Source organism: Cuculus canorus, chromosome 5 (assembly GCF_017976375.1).
Source record: "Cuculus canorus isolate bCucCan1 chromosome 5, bCucCan1.pri, whole genome shotgun sequence".
In the NCBI taxonomy this organism is placed as follows: Eukaryota; Metazoa; Chordata; class Aves; order Cuculiformes; family Cuculidae; genus Cuculus; species Cuculus canorus.
Genome location: NC_071405.1, coordinates 35,610,522 through 35,625,590, shown reverse-complemented (window position 1 = coordinate 35,625,590; position 15,069 = coordinate 35,610,522). Strand labels below are relative to the sequence as shown.

At 38.9% G+C, this 15,069-nt stretch overlaps 1 protein-coding gene across 4 annotated transcripts in view; it reads left to right on the top strand.

The window, feature by feature from the left end:
• The window catches only part of USP47 (ubiquitin specific peptidase 47), a 61,358-nt gene extending 46,417 nt beyond the window's left edge, over positions 1–14,941 (top strand). For all 4 annotated transcript variants that reach the window (XM_054066888.1, XM_054066886.1, XM_054066887.1 and 1 more), the window contains 8 exons: positions 1,243–1,418; positions 1,604–1,684; positions 3,007–3,122; positions 4,330–4,448; positions 7,653–7,783; positions 9,739–9,786; positions 9,875–10,005; positions 11,131–14,941. In XM_054066888.1, coding sequence (XP_053922863.1) covers positions 1,243–1,418; positions 1,604–1,684; positions 3,007–3,122; positions 4,330–4,448; positions 7,653–7,783; positions 9,739–9,786; positions 9,875–10,005; positions 11,131–11,305 — 977 coding nt within the window. In that variant the 3' untranslated portion in view covers positions 11,306–14,941. The remainder of the gene's footprint in view (positions 1–1,242; positions 1,419–1,603; positions 1,685–3,006; positions 3,123–4,329; positions 4,449–7,652; positions 7,784–9,738; positions 9,787–9,874; positions 10,006–11,130) is intronic.
• Positions 14,942–15,069: the final 128 nt, after the last annotated feature.

The following is a 15,069-nucleotide window of genomic DNA, read 5'->3' as shown; positions in this document are numbered from 1 at the left end:
AAAAGCTGTCTCTGATACTTATATTTCTTTATAATGAAAGTGTTTTCTGGAGAACAAGCTGAGTTGCCTTCTAGTTAAAGGAAAATAGTTGCATCTGCTGATGGTGATTCAACTGTTTCAGAATTCAGTTATTATAGTTCACAGAGTAATAATTCTGCTAACAGATTAACAGACCTGAGAACTCAGTCACTTGAACGTGAAGAATATTCAAATATACTTGATAATGATCCTTTAATTCAGTAGGCTGTTGCGTTTCATTGACTGAAGTACAACAGATAGAATGAAGCGTATGGCTGACATGAAAATGTCCATACAAGGTCAGTGTAAGATCTGGAGGTAGTGTATTAATAGTCATAAAGATAAATCATTCTAAAACAATGGTAGAAATAGTTGGATCCAGGAATTGATTACAGTAATTTTGACACTTTCATAGTACATTGTATAAATTATTATCCTGAGCAGAAAGCTTTTATGTATTTTTTAGTGTGAGAATGTGGACAGGTTTGTAATTCAAGTAACTTATTCGTTCAGTTAAATATTCTCAATAGCAGTTTTTTTATTCTAATGAGTCATGACATAATATAATCATGCTGTAGTTCGTAACGTAGCCAAATTTCATATATTAAGAAACACAATTTCTAGAGATATCTGTTCACTTTACTTTCCAGAATTTCATGTTAATACAGTAGCTTTTCCTTAATTACTAAATTATCCCGTGAAAAAGTCCCTTAATCTAGACTTGAACTTGCCTTGTGATATCCTGTGGCCTTCCAGAACACGGAGTTAACCAGACTTCTTAATCCTGAAAGCCAAGAGTTAAAGGGTTTGGGTGGTGTGTGCTTGGTCAGCCCTAAGTCAGAAGCACTGTTGTCTCCCCTGTGAGGCAGGGGAGACCTGTAGCGGGATTATCTGCAAATGCACCATCTGATTCTCTGTTTGTTCTCTAACTGAACGGTGAAGATGCCACTTTGCTCTGTGACTTCACTGATTGCAAAATAAGACAGTTTGTGACTGCTCTGTCTTCCATGAGTATCTGCCCATGAACAGTTAAAATACAGCAAAGCTCTTAACAGTTGCAGTAACATCCTCGGATAAAATATAAATGTGGCCATTAGTTATAATTCTGACTTTTCACTACTGTTCTGCTGTGAGTGATAACTGTTAATATGTGGAAATAACACACTAGAGTTCTTTTTTTTGGTAGCACAGTTTCATACCATTTTTATTTCTATTTTTGCGTAGGGCTTATGGTGCATGTTGACAAAAGAATTACACTGTCTGCCTTCAAGCAACATTTGGAGCCTTTTGTCGGAGTTCCATCTTCTCACTTCAAAGTCTTTAGAGTCTATGCCAGCAATCAAGAATTTGAGAGTGTTCGGCTGAATGAGACACTTTCATCATTTTCTGATGACAATAAGGTTATTCAGAAGTTATTTTGAATCATTAAAAATTATATTGGCACAATATAGACAAACTTAAGGGCATAATTTGTAACTTTTTGTTAACTTGCCGGGTGAAATCATTACATGGGTCTTGGTAGTGTCTTACAGAGTGTAATTTGATTTTGATTCCAGTTCTAACAGATAGCCCTTTTGCCTTCTAGATAACTATTAGACTTGGAAGAGCCCTTAAGAAGGGTGAATACAGAGTCAAAGTCTATCAACTTCTGGTAAATGAGCCAGAGGTAAGGTACTGAATATTTCAAGATTGATTCATGAAAATACATGCAGTGGTAGGATGAGGGATAGTGATTTTAAGATGAAAGAGGGGAGATTTAGATTCAATATTAGGAAGAATTTTTTTCCTCTGAGGATGATGGAAGTACTGGCACAGGTTGCCCAGCAAAGTCTTGGATGCCCCATCCTTGGAGATGTTCAAGACAGGGTTGGATGAGGCTATGAGCAACCTGACCCAGGGGAAGATGTCCCTGCCCATGGCAGAGGGCTGGGACTGGATGATCTGTAAGGTCCCTTCCAACCCAAACCATTCTATCATTAATATGTGCTTTGAACAAAGTTTTATTCTGGAATCTTGGAAAAAAAGAAATTCTCTCTTTGAGTTTTCCTGCAAGTATTTCTGGATTTAGAAAAGAAACTTGATTGTTTATGTTTATGCAGTATACAACTGAAATGTGATTTCCAGTATCTCTCCTGTCTCCATTTCTGCAGGATAAATGGAGGACAAATGAAAATAAATATTGGTTTCCTTAAATATATCAAAGTCATGTAGAATTCTTTCTAAATTAGAAACTGCTTTGCTCATACTTGCAATTTTCAGTAATATTTTAACTGATATAATTTGTTACATTCATGCACTGCAGACAGTGCTTATCGGAATGAATAGCTGCGTAATATCCTCTCTGCATAAGACAAGCCTGAAACAAAAATGCCTTTCTTTCAGTAGTGCGAGTCACTTGCTTGTTACATCTCTGGGGATGTGAAAAAACATAAAAGCAATTTCACTATATAGGTTGCAGTCTTTAGAAGTTGACTTTGTATACATCTTAATTTCTGGGGTTTTTTTTTTTGAAATGAGCATGTATTTGCAGAATACATTAATAACAGATAAGCATAAGAGATTGAAGCTGAACTAATGAAGCAAGAAATAAGATAAATTTAAAACTTCCTGTCACTGTGTTCTGGTCTGTTTGACCACTGAAAGCCAGGAAAGTCGCTTTATTATTATTGTTCGACTTATTTAATTTAAAAGCCTCTTTCACGTTGTTCAGAATGGTTGTTTAATGTAGCAATTAGTAATACAGACACAAGACCCTAATTCTGCAATGGCATTCATTTAGGGTATTTGAATGATCTGTCAAAGGGCTGCTGCTAAACAAATTAGTTAAACCTGATTTTAATCAATTTATTACCTGCCTTGTTTATGCATTCTAATGGTTGTTTTGCTAGATGGGTGAGACTGGTCAGGAAACAAGAACAGGAGGCAAATCTGCTTTTTTTTTTCTGTTCAAAAAATTTGTCTTTAATCACTACATATTTATGTTCCCAGCCATGCAAGTTTCTTCTAGATGCGGTTTTTGCTAAAGGAATGACTGTCCGGCAGTCAAAAGAAGAGCTGCTTCCTCAGCTTCGAGAACAATGTGGCCTAGACTTGACAATTGACAGGTAAAGAGATGGTAATCTGCTGAAGTTACCTGATTAGATATTGCTTAAAAATGTGTTGGTTTTCTCTTGCGGAGGAAGGAAGTTATGAAAGGCGCTGAAATAAGTTACTGTGATTTTTGAATCAGATTGTGAATATAAAGATTAATTTAGCAGTTCTTGGCTTTCATCTCATATTGAATGATATAGGGAATAATATTTACTTAGAATTGCCTGTGTGCAACATATCTGCAGTTTAGCTCTGAGACATTCTTTTTCATCAAGGATGATTCTCTTTAGAATGGAGAGTACCAAGTATATCAGTTCGCAGAAAAGCCTCATTCTCTCTAGTTGCAGGTCCAGCGTAGATCACTGCAGCAAACTACTTCATACATCGTCATAGGGTGTGTGTACGCTGTCCAGTATCATTTTCATTCAGTTATCTCATTAGGCTTAACTCTCCCTTTGGAGCCTTGATTCCACATGCTCTCTACTGTCAGCAACAAGTATTGGCCCTTTCCTGCTGAGAAAAGGAGTAGAAACCTAGATCTCTCCCACTTTTTATTCCCTTCACCACCACGACTTGGCTGAAGGATTTTGCACTGTTATATTCTCTAGTGCCCTATAATTATGGGGACGTAACAAAATTTATGTCTGCATCTGTGTGTGGAGAAACCATTACAACTGAAGTGTTGTCTTTGTGTTCAATCTCATTTCAGTTGTTTATGCCTTTATTTACTGCTGTATGTAAATCAAAGCTCATCTTTTTATATTGAGTGGATTGATGCAGTGGAACTAACTACATAAATCTGATACCAATCCTCTTTTCGTCTTCCCTACTTCCCCGATCCAAAAAGAAAAAGAAAGAAAGGAATAAAGAGGAAGAGCAGCAAAATTGTCAGAATTCCTTAGGAATTTCTGTTTTGTTATCCTAAATAGGAAACAGTCTCCTTCCCACACATGTAAATCCCCACACATTTCTTGCTCTGAACAAGCACAACACAGACTTGTTTTCCTTGTGTTCATGAATGATGCAGCACTAAGAGCCAGTAGTGATATCTTGCTGTCAGGACTGTTCCAGGATGTTAAACCTGTTCCTGATAAATCCAACTAAACCTCACATAAATAAGTTGTATTTCAGTTTTGTCAAAAAACACTGTTTTAATCTCTGGCAGTGGAACATTTTTATGAGCAGATTAAAACTTCAGTGTTTTCTGTGATGTATTTACAGGTTTCGCCTCCGAAAGAAAACCTGGAAGAACCCAGGCACTGTGTTTTTGGATTATCATATCTATGAAGAAGATATTAATATTTCAAGCAATTGGGAGGTCTTCTTGGAAATACTTGATGGTAATAATGAGAGTGTCAAGAGAAAGTAAAGATAATGTTAGGGTTTTTTTCTTTAGAGAACACTGGAAAATGTACTTTCCCTTTTATCCTTTTTTGAAGACTCCTACTGATGCTTTAGTAGCGTTTTATTAGGAAAAACAATAGAAGCAAAAAGAATTAAAAGCTTTGCATGAAGCTGGGGGCAGGAGGGGTTGTACAAACACAGATTTCCTGTGGCTGTGCTGTGCTGAAGCTCTAATAGCAGTACAGTTTTGTAGGTTTATTGGAAACTTGGGAGTGCCATAGGCAGTTGTTGGCGTGTGTATGTTTTCATTGTGTATAAAAACTGTAGGAAAGCATATATGTTACATTTCTACTCGTATTTAATTTTTGGACTAGGATTGGCAATGTTTGTAGTTAGCTGAAATGTGTGTGTGTATGCATAAACATAACACAATGTGTTTTAAAAGTCGGCACAGCTGTTCAGTCATTTAGTAGTTTTCAGACAGGAGTGAAAAAACACGCAGCTTTTGTCATGGAGTGCTAAATTTTTGAACAGACTTTGTTTATCAAAACAACTTTGGAATCAAATGCGAGAGAGCAGATTTTCTAAATTCTGCTTAAATAGCATTAAATATATGGTGTTTCCTGAGCTATCCTTTTGAGTATATGCTTCAAATCTTGTTTCTGAATGCAGAAGCATAACTTAAGGGGAAGAAAGCAGGCTGTACTGGTTTTCCTCTAGATTAACAGATGCTGCTGTTAATGGATAGATGAAGAATGTGAATTCCATTTACTCAGAAACTTTCTTCACAGGCATACCTGGCTTATGAAGTCTTATTTAGCTGTGACTTGGCAGCTGTATTCAGTCTTGGTATTGTTAATTTTTAACAAAATTGTGCCAGTATGAGTACCAAAGTTTGAAATGATCATGGGAGGTTCAGGAGGCCTGCAGAGCTGTGCAGATGTATGCATCAGCTCACATATCAGTTAAAATGTCACAATTTTAAATAACTTTGGATTAGTTTAGGTCAATTGCTGTACTCTTTCTGTAGTGAATAGGATTTGGAGGTACAGTGTTTTAGGACACTGTAGCCCACCTAGTTAATGGTCATGCCATGTTATAGGCTACAGGGCTTCCAAGTATTCTGTAGTATTTTGTACAACTGTCTAACTCTACCCAAAAGGTGCTACTTTACTCCAGTAGCACCAAAAGGCAGCTAGATCCCGTTATATTCTGTGAAAATCAAGTCGTATGTGCCACACAGGCTGTTGGGAGAGTCTGAAGGCAACCTCTTTAGGACAGAGTTTGTAAGGCCTTCCACCATCACCATTGCTTTCATCTTGTTCTTCAGATAAATGCTGAAGACGTTAGGCAGGTACATAATACAACTTAGAATAATTTACAATTAAGTTCCTTAGCATAGCAGCTTCACATCATACTGCTGCAGACATTTAAATTAGTTATTCTTTGGCTCTGAAGAAAGCTAATGTAGTTGCTTCAGACTTGAGATGAATATCAAGAAGCACTAGGTGGCTATGTCTTCATTTTCACAGAACCACTGGGTTGGAAAAGACCGCCAGGATCATCAAGTCCAACCACTCCTATCAAACACTAAACCCCTGAGCATCTCATCCACCCATCTTTTAAATACCTCCAGGGATGGGGACTCCACCACCTCCCCAGGTAGCCTCTGCCAGTGCCCAATGACCCTTCCTGTGAAAAATTTTTTTCTGATGTCCAGCCTGAACCTCCCCTCGTGGAGCTTAAGGCCATTCCCCCTTGTCTTGTCCCCTGACACTTGGGAGAAGAGGCCAGCTCCCTCCTCTCCACAACCTCCTTTTGGGTAGTTGTAGAGAGCAATGACGTCTCCCCTCAGCCTCCTCTACTCAAGGCTAGACAACCCCAGCTCTCTCAGCCCCTCCTCGTAAGACTTGTTCTCCAGCCCCTTCACCAGCTTTGTTTCTTTTCTCTGGATACGCTCCAGAGCCTCAACTTCCTTCTTGTAGCGAGGGGCTCAGAACTGAACACAGGATTCGAGGTGTGGTCTCACCAGTGCCAAGTCCAGGGGGAGAATAACCTCCCTGGACCTGCTGGTCACGCCATTTCTGATCCAAGCCAAGATGCCATTGGCCTTCTTGGCGACATGGGCACACTGCTGGCTTATGTTCAGTCAACTCTCAGCCAACACCCCCAGATCCTTCTCCACCATGCAGCTTTCTAGCCACTCTTCCTGTAATCTATAGCTGCACGGGGTTGTTGTGCCCCAAGTGCAGGACCCGACATTTGGCTTTGGTAAACCTCTTGCAGTTGGTCTCAGCCCATCGGTCCAGCCTGTTCAGATCTCTTTGCAGAGCCCCCTTACCCTCCATCAGATTGACACTTCCACCCATTTTTGGACAATAGTTTAGTGTTGAAAGCACAAATGTAGTCACAGATCATAGAAGGTATAGAGGAAGAAGCTTGGGCAGCAGTAGTGGTTTCATGCAAAATAGGCATGTAACGGTAGACATAAATGTTTAAGCCACCAGTTCTGTATGCAACATCGCAAATTTATGGACTGAATTAAAAGGAAAATAAAATCAGCCCTTTGTTACCACTTCTGCTTATCTGATTGGAACATTAACAGTAACCCTGTCAGCCAGAGAAAACCATCACCTGAAACTGATGCAAGAAGGCTGGAGGCAGTACATATTCGAACTCTTCCAGGTGGTAGGTGCAAACCAGGCTTTAATAGCAAGTGTGTAGTTAGTGTGTGTGAAATCTAGAAGTCAAACACGGAAAGCTTATTTTGGTAAAGAAAGTGAAGTATCATAAATATCAGATTGCTGAGGAAGGTCTTATGCAAAATGCAGTACCCAGAGGTCAGCCTCTGGTTAGGTAGGTAGATATGGTATGTATAACTGAGCTTGGTGTGATGCAAAATCATGCCCTTAGGACAAATAAATGGCATGGCTCAGAAGAGATGCCACCTGTGAAAAAGTCCTCACAAGGAGTTGATAACAAAGAGAAGTTCAATTAAATCCTAGTGTCCCACACATGCGCCTCTTTTTGAGTGGGCTGCTCACAGCGTACTTCCTGCATTACCTAATTTGTGTATGTGTGAGTAGTGCACTGAGTAGTGCACTCTTCCATATTTGAGTACGTTTATAAAATGGAAAACTCCTAATTTGAGATAGAATGTTTTGTGATGTTAATATAAGAAATTTCTGCTTCTTTCCCAGGAATAGAAAAGATGAAATCCATGTCACAACTCGCTGTTCTGTCAAGACGATGGAGGCCATCAGAGATGAAACTAGATTCTTTCCAGGAAGTAGTGCTAGAAAGCAGCAGTGTTGAAGAATTAAAAGAGAAGGTAAAACGTGTAACGTGATATGAATTTCTTAGGGTTTTTAAGAATCTAATTGATGTCATCTCTTGGGAAGCACAAAGGTGTCATAGCTACAGAAATCTTGTTGCATGGTGAAAACTTTTTTGCTAGGAACTGAGAAACTGTCCCATCCTGTTACTAAATCTATAGGAGTTACCAGCTTTAGTTCTTAGTTTGATGGTCTGGTATCAAAGTATTCAGGGGAATGCATGCAAAAAAAATCATAACTTGAAATTTCATCAGCGTAGTATTACCTGTATCCCTTACCCTTGCAAAAGAGATGTGAAAGAAAAGCTGAAGTATTGTTACTTTGTTTTTTCAACCCATTATTTGGGTATCCAAAAATACTGAACTTGTCTTATTTGAATTTGAGAGCTGTTGCTTAGGGATGACATAACTGTACCAAGTAGATTGAACTATGTTTTGATTGGGAAGAAATGTGGCTTTGGTATGTGTTTTTCCCTTAAGGTCAGCATCCTTTAAGAGGTAGGTAAACATATGCCATCCTAGCAGAAGTGTCTCGTATTGAGACTGTTTTATTGATCTGGTATATCACAGGGCTCTGCTCTTTGAGAAATGGTTATTTCTGTGTGGCGATTCCCAGGTGTAAGGCAACTGTGGATGCTGTGGCCAGCAAAAAAATCCTCATATCGGTCAAGTCGGCAAAGTCTTGCCTCACTGAAACGCTCTGCATTTGTAAGTTAGAGGTTAGTTCATAGGGTGGAAGAGGAGCACTGTTCAGCTGCCATCACATGTAGCAGCCTTAGATTTGTGTCTGTACACAGATTAACCTATGGACTGGTTTCTTGTATTCTTCGGCTAGGAATTGATGACTACAGGCTCTTGCGTACAGTCTGCAAGATTTCCTCTTAACTTCTATCTGAAGAAAGAGTTGGCTTTTGTTTTCTTCTCCTAAGAATTGATGTGCAAGGGAGAAATTTTAGCAGCATTCTCTGAGGGGCTTTGATTTTGCTCCCACCAGTAAGAGAAATCTGAGTATGACATACCTGTAGTAACAGATGTATTCAGCCAGCTCTTCCTTCAGACGTTTTATTAGCAGAGTGGGGCTAGTACATTTCAGAATTTGTCTGGCTTTTGTCAGTTTTGGTTTGTGAAGGAAATGGGGGTTAGAAAATTATTCTGGCTGTTAGTCTTTCCTCACCATCAGTTTAATTTGAACACATTTTTCTTAGCAGATTTGAAGGAGCCAAGAATCTTAGGAAATCTCTTCAAGTTTTGGGAAAATATGCAGCTAGAGATGAATGCAAATATCTGAGCATTGCCATGGAGACAAGACTTGAGTTAAGGGCGAGGTGGTGTTGAGCCTGTGCGCACCATGAGGCTGTTCAGCAGCTCTGCTGAGGCCAGCCACGCACGGCCTCGTGATGCACTCTGTGTGCTCGGGAGATGTATAGCAGGGGCAGTGCAAAAGGGAAGAGGAGCCAGTGGTGCTTGTTGAGGAATTGTGAGGGTTTTTTTGTAGGAAGTGCAGATGTGTAGAGATGGGTTTTAGTTGTGTGGATTTTATAGCTTTGCCAGCTCCCAGGTAGACATGGTAATATCTTCCATTTCATACAGAGAAACTGCTCTGTGCTCACTGATGGACCTAAAGGTTTAACATGAGGCAGTTGGTCTCTTTGTATCTTGGAACTTGGATGTTATTAATTAATTGTTTCTATTAACTTTTTTTCTGTCACTCTTTAACTGTTAAGAGAAGTGTGATGAAAACTATCATAGCAAGTGTCACTTGTGACACACTAGTAACTTCAGGAATGTAAAAAATTTGTACCTTATCACTGTAGTTTTGTACTAATACTTTGGATCACAGGGGGACTTAGTATTTTAACTGACTTCTAGATTTGGCAGGTCTATGACTTTATGTAGACACTGTGTGGTGATGTAAAATACTGTTAAATCCATCATTTTTCTTCTTTTTACAGCTGAGTGAAATTAGCGGAATAGCTTTAGAAAACATAGAATTTGCGAAGGTAAGTAAGATTTTGTCTTTACCTTTTAATGACAAGGATGTGTGATTATGAGTTTCAGTTTATTTACTAAGTAATCACTGCTTCTCAGGGCAGAGGAACGTTTCCATGCGACATTTCCATACTAGAGATTCACCAAGACTTGGACTGGAATCCTAAAGTATCTACATTGAATGTCTGGCCTCTGCACATTTGTGATGATGGTGCAGTAATATTTTATAGGTATGTATCTTATTGTAGTTTAATAAACCATGTAAAAAAAAAAAAAAAATATGTGCGTAGGGTTTGAGGGGTAGTGCATTCAAAAGAAACATAAAAATAGTCCTCCATTGTCTTAAAGGAAAAGGACTTGGAGAAGAAGGTTTAAAATATTGACCTGAAATATTTAAGCTATCAGCTTCCTAAAAACCTGAAATACTATGTTTAAGACCACAAACACTGCAACCTTTTACTCACTTCTCCCTCGCAAAACTTTGAAAATAATACTGAATGCAAAAATAGTTGCTAAGCTTGAGTGTATATCTAGATTTAATCTCTTAAAATAGAACCATATCCATTGTGGAGTCTGCGAGTCTTGCCATAGGTTTTAGAGACCAAGGATTTTATTTTCTGAGTTCATTTCTTTGAGAAATGAGTATGGCTTCTTTGGAAAAAGATATTGTTATGAAAAAAACCTCTGTTAACATGCAGAAAACATTCATCAGTGAGCAGTGGTAGCGCTAAGGTAGTGTTATTTGAGAACCAAGAGCTTGAATATTGTCATTTCTGCTAAATTTCGGGGTTGGGGCAGATCCATGAGCGCGTTGCTCCTACAGTATTTTTCGTAAGTACACGTGAGTTTGAGGGAAATGGGTGGTTGATATTGTGCTGACCTTGGAGAAAATTATTTTGGGGAGCAGCTGGCAGTTCATAGTAGGGGCTGGCTGACATACTGCTACCCACTGTGAGCACTGTGACTGAAAAAAGAGTGGGTTCACCTATACAGAATAGGAGTTACAAGGAGGATGGAGGAGCATGGGCTTGTTTCCTGGTGCTTTCCCTTGGGTCTGCTGTCCATTAATTCTTGAGGAAATTTGCACATTCCTTTTAGAATTTAGGAAATTCTTGAGGACATTGTGCACATAGTAGCTAGTGAAACTAGCCTCCAACAGGATACTCATAGCTTTCTCCACATCTCGTTTAGAAAAGCAGGTTTAAACAGGTTGGTTTTGGAGAAGAAGAAAATAATCGGTAAGAGGTATTTTGCTTACTTGTGGTTTTTACTAAGTTGCTTCGAGTGAAAAAAATACAGAAATCTAATTATGGTTATTGTATTAATCTGAATTTTAACATGCATTTACATTTTAGGGATAAGACTGAAGAATTAATGGAATTATCAGATGAGCAGAGAAATGAACTGATGAAAAAGGAAAGCAGCAGACTGCAGAAAACTGGACACCGGGTAACCTACTCTCCTCGTAAAGAAAAAGCACTAAAAATTTATCTGGATGGAGCGCCAAATAAAGATTTGACTCAAGACTGATACTTGCTATAGCAGTTTCCCTGGGGAATTTTTTTGTTTAAAATAAAAAGGTTCACTACTACTGTGTAGTGCCATTACGGCAGGACACTCATTAGGTGTAACGCGCTGACACCAGCACTGGTTGGGCTGTGTTCCCAATCAGAAGCACAGTGCCCCGTCGGGTCACTGTTTGACTTGGAATCATGTTGTGCACTATAGTCAAATGTACTGTAAAGCTAAAAGGGATGTGCAAATAAAAGATTAGAATTAAAAAGTGGGCGGGGAGGGAAACGAGTGGAAATTCTTGAGGACAGTGTGCACATAGTAGCTAGTGAAACTAGCCTCCAACAGGATACTCATAGCTTAATAATAAAAGCTGTGCAAAGGCCATGAAAGAATCCTTTTTTCTATTGTTTCACTGATACACGCATTACCTCATCAGAGAGTCTGAAGTAAATGTTAACACATTGGTTCTAGAAAAGCAGCAGCAAAGAGTTGAAGATGAAATGGAGGTGCTGCACGTCTGAGGTTTTAGAAAATTCTTCCATAGACCAGTCTGAAGTGTCTGCAGAAAGCTGCCAGCAGGTGTCAGTTTGCAGGGCAGAAGTGCTGTTGTAAGGTAAACTGGTTTTTAATAGGTTACGGAAGCGGATGAGCGGCTCTATTCTATTGCGTTCAATGTGTAAATAAACTTTGCCCTGTCCAACTAACAGAACCGCCGTTCAGCTATTTACCATGGTATTTCTTTTCACATATCAACAGTCACTGTGTACATTTGGAAGTCTAGTTGCCTATTTAAATTTGTATTCATTTGATGTTTGACAAGGCTGGGTACTTTAGGGTTGTATTTTCCCTTGTTAATGAAGTTTTTGTTTTGTTCAGCTACTTTTTCTACATTTTGTTTCTGAGACTATTATAAGTTTGCATCTTCTCCACCCACTGAAAGTCATTTTCTTTTTCCCAGAGTTGGTACCATAGTTGTGTGTAGTCAGATACTTGGGAACCTCTAACACCTCAGCATACAAACTGGGTAGTTCAGGTTGTGGTGCAAAGACTGATGCAGTCAACATGATTTCATTGCAAAGCCTAGGAACAGCAATTTCTTGCTTTGGTCCATAAAGATCAATAGAGAACAATTCTCCATAGATTTTGGAAAACCACCTGATTTATAACAATCAAAAGATTTTGGTAAACTTTTTCATGCCAGATGCTGTTTACAACAATGAACACGCCAATAAAACATTTGTTCATTCCGTTGTGTTATTTTAATCATTAAATGCTGGGGGTTTTATTTGAAAAATTACAGAATTATTTCATGGAAATGCTGACATTTCCAAGGTGCTGTCAGATTTTTCTTCGGCTGTAAGTTTCTTTTTCCTGTATTGAATTCCTCACCAGTAAAACTTCTGAGCTACAGATATGATGGGCAACTAATTTCTTCTCCAGAAAGGAAAACTGAATAACTGAATGTTCAGTTCTTCCTTGCATGCTGATGCACAGCAACCTAAGGATCCTGAGGAAACTGACAGCTTGAGAGCCAGGCCCTGCACAGAGGAGTTCCCTCCTTCTCTCTTCTGTTTGGCCTGTGCCACCTCTTGTCCAGTGCAGATGAGGTGCAGGCAGGAGCAAAGGAAGCATAGAGTGAGTACTACTCCATAGGTAGAGTATTCCATTAAACTACAATTTATTTACATATGGATAAAGACTATTGAAGGATTCTTAGAGGCTTTGGAAGAGAGAAAACTAGTAACTATCAAATGGGTCATGGATTTTCTTCAAACTTGTTTATTTGGAGAGAGAAAAACTTAAAGATGGAATTAAAAAAAAAAACTAGAGATGAAATAAGGGAGGGTTAAGAATAGAATTCCCAAAACTGCTTAATTCCTACCCCTATTTGGGGAACTTATGTTGAACTTCTTAGAAGAAGTTAATTTTAAACCTTTAAGTCTCGACAGAAATCTGGATAGAGGACTGAGGGGCATCCTCACAGTGATTGCCTGTCACTAGCAAACTTCCCTCTGCGTTTGTTTACTGGAATGTTCTGGGTTGCTCTGGGTGATATTTTCAGCATCTGCTTTGCATTCTGATAATTTCAAATGTTTTTGAGTTTGACCATGAGCATGTTAAAGAAATAAAAATCAAGAATCTCCAATGTGCTTAGATCAGAAGAAATCTTACTAAACTTCTCCTGAATACCAGCACACTATCTTTTGGGGACTGAGGCACTGAGAAACCTGATGGGAGAAATAACCTTATCCTTATATGGAACACCATGTACATACAGTGAAGTATGTAAGTACTCTCATGAATAATACTTCTCACGAAGTATTTTTTTTAACAGGAAAATTGTAATGATATTTAATTCCTCATCCTCTATAGATGGGCTGTCTCAAAAGCAGTCATTTTATTAAAGGTAGAAAGGGCAGGTAAATTCAAAATTCAGTGATCCGTGTATGTGTACGTGTGTTAGTGTGAGAACTGGTAGAAATGAATTCTTAAAGTCAGACCATTCTGATGAAATAGCCTTTCTGTTCATAATAATGGTTATTACTGTTAATTCTGGTACCCAAGGAGTTGGCTCAGAAGCTTTTGTAGACTGGAAATGCTGAAAGACTTGCAGGCTGGGTGCAGCGTCTTGTAGGTGCTCTTGCTATATTACTGGTGCTCTGCTGTTCCAAGTGAGACATAAGCAGTAGGGATTATTTGGGAAGAAGCTCCACAAAAAGGCACTTGGCTGGAGCCTAATGTTCTTTTACCATGTGCAATAACAGATGGTGAAATCTGTACCCAAAAAAACATTGGTAGTGGAGGAGCCATTGTAGCAAACTGTTGAGGGAGTCAGGGAGCTTAATAGCAAGCTGAGTAAAATCTGATCCATCAATTTCTTTACCATCCCAAGCAATCATTGATTTATGATAATCACATTTTGTAATACACAGAGATTTATGCCTATGGAAGTGTATTAAAAGCACAAACCATTCCTCGAGTTTTTTCTGGCTGTAATAGAGTCAAATAGGAGAAACACAAGTCTGTAAATGCAAGAAGATATTTAGGTTGTCTTTCTGCTAAACTGAAGTAATGATTCGGTGCCTCAAAAAGGGATAGGTGAGGATGGAGCACAGTCAACAGATTCTTTAATTGACATTACCCAATGTCATGTTCATATCGTGCAGAACACTGCCACGTACATGCACTGTATTTAGCTCTAGCGTAGGCAAAGCTTTGTAACTGCAGCTGCACTAATCTCCTGTATATTGACACTTACATATCCAGTGTACAACAGAGAATCCATATTCTTTGTATTCAGCCTATTTAAGCTGTTCTGCAATTTTAGATAGTGTGTTTTGCTCTTGAGAGAGAGAGCCTTGAACAGTGAAGCTGAAAGTTTCTGTATGTGGGAACCAATGTGTTATAGGGGTGGAAGTACGTACACGCTATTTGCTACTTTTATGGAAAATGTTGTAGGCTTTTTTTTTTTTTGACAGTCTGCCCTTTCTGTAGTGGGGGAGGCCAGGGCCATTCTATATGCGAGTAGAAAATTCAAGAGATTCTTTAGCTACGGAACAGCAGTTCTGAAGTTGCAGTGAATGCTGCTGCAGGACAGTTGGCATCCATTGTATGCAGCTGAAAAGAAACTCTGAGTATACTCATCAAAAAGGGTAAGCATCCTTTATCTTTTCTATCCTTTATCTTTTCCATCCTTTTAAAGGGGTGGGATGGGGGAAGGACATATGTGACACCCAAAACCTCCGTGCTACAGCTTCACTAATCCTATTTTCTAAGGC